Here is a 6,307-nt window from a genome sequence, read left to right on the forward strand (position 1 = left end):
CCGAGGGCAATTAAAACGAACAGAAAGGAAATCTGCCCGAAGACTTCGCGATGACGCGGAGGGTGCAGACGAGAATCAATATTTTACACGAGTGCTGTCAAGAGTAATCTGTAAATGGGGTGGAAGGTCTACTCTTTGAGAAGAGCACAACAACAACAACAACAACAACAAAAAGCCTCCTATTGGGAGATCTGACGATCCGCGCAGATTCAGGTCTGAATGGAAAAGTTCTTTGCAGGGCAGAGACACAGCAAAATGTCACTTTATCACCGAGTACGAACTGAAGATATCGCAGTAATGGGTGACGAGCGACGGAAAGCATCGTTCTACTTGCTTCAGAAGACAAATTGTCCGTGTTTGCCTCGATTGCACGGCACGATCGATATACAGTCGTTAAATGGCGCGGATTTCTCGTCGCTTGCTCCTTGCCTCGCTCCCTTAGGGAGGGGCGCGTTATAAAGTTTAGTGATACAAATTTACACGAGTAAGTCAGATAGCTGACGGCGTCATTGAAAATAACGAAAGCATGATTTACTATCGACTTTGCACTGAACAGAGCTCGTCAAGACGAATCGCAGGGCTGGTTTGGTAAAAATTGCTCGTCTATTCATTAAGGAAACAAGAGGGAAATGTACGTAACATTCACTGAAGGCTCGTAAATAGGCACGTGTGATTCACCCAAAATCACCCAACCAGTAAGCAGCTGAGGGGTATGGTGCTTCTTTTTCCTCGATGTTGCAACGTTTAACCAGCACCATACACGAGGCGCCGGCGATAAAGTCTGTTTGCAAGCCACTAGGGGCCTTTAATTGCCACGATATACGGGCCATGTAACTGCGATTAACGGCTTCGGGCTTGGTAGGGCATCAGCGTTACACACGCCCTCTAGTGTTCAGGAATTGTAAAATGCAACAATTCACATGCATAACTCGACGAGACAGGCATGAAGTTAAGAGCATTAGGTAACAAACACAGACCCCCTTTTTTCTCCTGGTTCTTTACACGATAAAACACATATGAATCACACAGCTGTCAAGGCATCATGCCAATTTGTTCAAAGAGTATGGCAAAAGTCTCAGCCCAAGGGTAACACCATAACATTCCATTGACGTCAAGTGAAGAAGAAAAAGAGGTTGACGGCAAGAAAGCCTAGAAAAAACGGCAAGCTTAAACCCGTGTAACACTACTAGGCGTGTTTCCCATTTACATGCTCGTTGTGGTTGTGAATATTAGAGTTTGTCATGCTAATGTGGCCAGTACTGTTCTGAAATCCTATGCTCTGCCATCGTTGTCGGCACTGTGCCGGCAGGAGCCCGTTGATGAAGGCAGCGCGGTACCGTGTGCTCATTGCCGTGTAGATCACCGGGTTGATCAGTGAGTTCAGGTAGGCCAACATCTGCGAGAACTGCATTCCGATTTCCTCGCTCATGGTCGTCGAGTCGTATTTTCCGACAGCCTTCAAGATGGAAAGGATCTCGAAGGGCGCGAGGCAGAGAAAAAACACTAGTCCATTAACAATTAACATCCAGGTGATCTGGTTGCGTAACTTGATGTTCTTGTCGCGTTTCCCGGTGAGCCTTGCCCGCTCCACGGCCTTGTTCAACCCGCGGACGATCCCTGCGAAGAGAAAGACGTTGATGAAGAACGCAACGAAGAAGGGGATGGCTCGTACGCTCTCCGTGTAATCTCGCGTCCAGGCCTTAACTGGCGAGCACCACTGGAATTTCTCCGGCCAAGTCTGGAAGGGTTCCCCCTCTGGCCATGAGGCACACAACGTTGTTATTTTGCTGTAGGCTGGCATAAAAGTGGCCGACAGGAGAGCCGCTGTAGCCCAGGAGCCGAGCTGGAGCCAGCGAAACGTTCTCATGGCCTTCATTCCGCGTTCCTTCTGCGGACGGCATACTGCATAGAAACGTTCCAGGGCCACTAGCGTGACGAAAAACAGCGCGGCAAAATAAGTGGTGTTCACAGTGAGCTCGACTATGATACAACCCGCAAGCCCAAAATGTGAGTTGTCAGGATTAATTGGTGAGTTCACGTAGGCCCATATTTTATCTCCAATTGCGATGGTCAAGAAGATGAGATCTGACAAGGCGAGGTGTACCAAACATGTGTTCGTTATCGTCTTCATGCACTGCACACGGACCACGACGTAAATGAATGCAATGTTGTTGATCAGGCCGATGATGAGCACAATAGGTAAGAATATGGTGATGACCAGGACCTGAGCCTCGGAATAGGAGAGGAGCATGGCAGCCTCGCGGGACATGTTAAACGACCCATCACATGACATGTCCCACGTGTCGTTTATTGTCAGGTTATTCATCTTGGCTCCATCCCGACTCGCCGTATCATGTGGGAGAAGTCATGATAGCAGCCTCGACTGTGCTCATGGCAGCAGCTCGATAAATCCACACATAATGATCCACGCCGAATTGGTTTCCCCGCTTAAATAGACGTCCTCACGTCGGCACCGCCAACTTCATTGTGCAAGCCAATTCCTCTCACTGAGCGCACGGGAACGCCTGCGCCCCGCGTTTCGCTTCGCGAAACCTGCCGCGAAAAATCACGTGCGAAGAGTAATTGTGATTGGCCACAGAACGTTTAGGTGGGAGGTGCACAGTGAGTACTCCCCGTGACATAGACAGCCACCTGATCATCTCGTTTCTCCTGTCTCCCGCCCTTCCTCCCTCACTCTCTCTCTTCTTCCAGTGCTTCTTCTCCGATCATTCATAATGCACTCGCTTACTCGGTAAATCCAGCGAGTGAATGACAGAAAAAATCGGTCTCGTTGTGAAATGAGTCGTTTGTTATCGCTACCCCAAATAATGTCTGCTACACCTGTACCAGGGAGGTAGGACCCCCCCACCTCCGTGCCTGTACTGAATGCGTTTTGTGATAATACGTGTCAAACCAGGGAGGTTAGTCACCTCCCTGGTCAAACTCAGCCTCCTAACGCTGACACGTTACGAGCAACTGGAGACAAAAAACAAACCACAATTTCAGGCAAAACGCCCTCGCGAGGTACAAATACATCAAATATGGAACCTGACGCTGATTGAATGTCAATACACGGCCAGGCCAATAATTGGCAATAAAATAGGATATTGAAAGGTAGGTTTACCATTGGTGCAACCCAGGGGTGCAACTCATGACATCGTATAGTTTTTTTCAGAACATAAATCATTTCCTTTCCATCCCAGTTCAGATTCAAGTGTTGTTGTACAAAGTTTCCTTCTCCCTGATTTTGACTACACTGTATTTTATTTGCTGTTCAGGAACTACGCAATACAAAATTATATACATTTTTTTTTAATTACTATTACTACGTATTACTTGCACAAGATTCCCGGCGCAACTGAAAAATTGTGATTATTATTTTCATAACAAAAGATGAACTGCGTTGGCAAAGTGAACGAACAATAAACATGTGAAATTGGTTTTGTCCTATTAATCATTGATAAGGATATTACAATTTGATAAGATTAAATGAATATAACTAACATATCAAGAATGAGTTTTTGACTCAAGTTGCATTTTGTATATGTTGAATGAACTGAAAGGGATACCCCGCTTAAAGAAAAAGGAATAAGTATGGCTATTTTTCGTCATAATCATCAAAATAAAAAAAAATAGTGCTCGGGATAGATAGATAGATAGATAGATAGATAGATAGACAGATAGATAGATGTGGAAATTAATAGATATGTTTAAACAGATTGCATTAACAGGAGGGGTTGGGCAGAAATAGGAGACAAACTGTGATCAGGCACGTAATACGCCTTGAATTCAAGCCGAGTTGGGAGGGTACAGGCAGCGTCTGAGCATCAAGTCGACTCGAGTTCGTCACATGCCGAACACATGCCTGCTCTTCCCCAGCTGCGACGAATGGTTTAGCCTAAGTTTTCTTTTTCACTCTCATCGTTCATGTTATCTGCTTCAGGAAATCTGACGTTGGACACACATACATTACAACCAAGCAAACGATATTAGAAAGGATGTGTTGATTCTGCTTTCGTCTCTCTCGCTCTACCCCCCCCCCCTCCCATCTTTCTCTCGCTCTCCCTATTCCTTGTGAGATGAAAGATCCGTTATTTTCATATCAGAGAACGGTAGAAGGTCATGAAATACAAAAAGACATGATGTCCTCTTTATATCATAGTTTGTTTTCTTTTCAGATTCGTTCGTTCATACTTACTTTGCTTCTGAAATCAAATCAAATCAAATCAAATCAAATCAAATTAAAATGAATTACATGGATGTGACAATTTTACACAAAACATAACCCAATGACAAAGGAGCAATACAAAAGTGCAGTTCATACTACATGAATAACAATAATCTTAAAAAAAAAAAATTATAGTTGCATATAACACAGAAAGGCCAGTAATGATTCCGTAAGGAAGTAGGAGACCGTCGGCATAAGCATGGCTTGACTGCGCAGATGGCATCATTTGGAATACAACTCAGGTTTGCCTCTCACGAGAAGTAGTTTATTTGTTTTCTATTGCAATATTACGCTTTAGAGGGAGAAAGAAGATGTGAGTGAGTGCTGTGCGTGTGCATTTAACTCCATCTTTCCTCTGGATCTTGGGATCTTAATAGTACTGAACATGGCCATGATTGTTGTATATATTCACAAAGGACAAGTCTATAACATAAGACGTGATCGAAAATAACGCCGAGGAGAACAACCTGGCTAGACCACGACATCAATGTCTGTACGCGTAGGCAGGACAGTGAACTATACGCACGAATGACATCATCATACATTGGTGCATTCCGCTTGAGATGAATCCGGTGTGTCAGCTTGTGGATCGGTGGAAGAATACCGGCGTCATGTAAGAGTTCGTGTCCGTCCATTTCAACTACAAATGGATGATTGCATTCACGAGAGTCCCTCTCCGATCTCAGCGAGAAACCAACAAATAATGATATTGCATTTAAAGGATTGAATGTCTTTCTATTTACAACATTCTTATCAGATTAGAACTATAAAAAAAAACCTCACATTAGAATGATGGCAAGATATTTGAACAGGTTTTTCTAGGAACAAATTACCGCAAAGCAAGATGGAATATTTGAGAGGAGTATAGACGCAGTTGTGAATATGAAAATGAAGATTTACTAATTTAGAGAAAGTTTTTTTTTTCTTTCAATGATATTCACACTTGAGTATATAAAATGGTTCTTGATTTCCAGACAAACATGTATGGTCGTCTCTTTATCTTCTTCTGTATTTTTTTCTCTCGATTTCTCTTCTTTTTATTTGATTTCTGTATGTCTGTGTCTCTCTTTCTCTTTCTTTCTATTTTCTTTCTAACTTTGTTTTTTTATATGCATTTTGTTTTAAAGGTTACAAGGTTAAGTCAAAATTGATTTTGCTGTTTCTTTACTGTTCATATCTAGTAGAAGCGTCACATTCTCAACAGTCAATATATTCATTCCGCTCTTCCTTAAAGTTGTTGAATTTATTCGATTTACAATTTGTACAAATATCTAGGCCGACATGACAATAACAGTTCCACTAGCAAAAGTAAAATGATGGTTGCATTCCAGTGAGTACAGAAAAACATTCGCACACACAAACACAGAGCACATGCATGTAAGAACTAAACACACACACACGCTCACGCACACACACACACACACACACACAGGTATATTGTCAGTAGCATTTTAAATGCATACAATTGTACTTTGCAACGAGATAAAAGTCGCACATCAAAGGCGCTATGGTAATTCGGCATATTAAATGGGGCTCGTTTGTGGGTCGTTCTGATCTATTCGATCCATGATCAGAACTGCAATACCATCCTATCTCTATGGCTATGTTTTAAACAAGTATCATCAGTCGGGTCATTCATTTGAAAGCGTATAATAAACCTTCCTTTATTTCCCCAGTGCTGCAGACAGACAATCGAGAGGTAAATGCAATGAACGTTTTATTATCCGATTCATTGGCTCCTCTTTCAGACCGAAAGAGTAGAATGAAAAATGCTTGACGTATCATTTGCATTCGCTTTCCAAGCAAAATGGTGATTTGTGCGTTTGCTGGAAGAGTCTAAGATCCGCGGGCAATGCACTACGACAGAAGAGATCTTTCACTTCTCTGCTTGAAGCTAAATGCTCATCAGTACGATGCGTCTTTATTTACCACAGTCAAGCGTGGCCTGTTTGATGCACATAAGTTGACATAATTCAGTACTTATACGGATAAAGGGATATTGCTGGTGACTACGCCAACAGAAGGAACCTGATGCAGCTGATCGTTGGTTACACGATTGTGCTTACAAGCATATGTATG

The 6,307-nt window shown here is 43.0% G+C and overlaps 1 protein-coding gene across 1 annotated transcript; it reads right to left on the reverse strand.

The window, feature by feature from the left end:
- Window positions 1-1,186: 1,186 nt before the first annotated feature.
- LOC140234627 (somatostatin receptor type 2-like) lies at window positions 1,187-2,326 on the reverse strand. Its single transcript, XM_072314653.1, has one exon. The coding sequence runs from the start codon at window positions 2,324-2,326 to the stop codon at window positions 1,187-1,189; it is 1,140 nt and encodes a 379-aa protein (XP_072170754.1).
- Between the last annotated feature and the right edge of the window lie 3,981 nt (window positions 2,327-6,307).

This window comes from Diadema setosum, chromosome 11 (genome assembly GCF_964275005.1).
Source record: "Diadema setosum chromosome 11, eeDiaSeto1, whole genome shotgun sequence".
Classification (NCBI taxonomy): domain Eukaryota; kingdom Metazoa; phylum Echinodermata; class Echinoidea; order Diadematoida; family Diadematidae; genus Diadema; species Diadema setosum.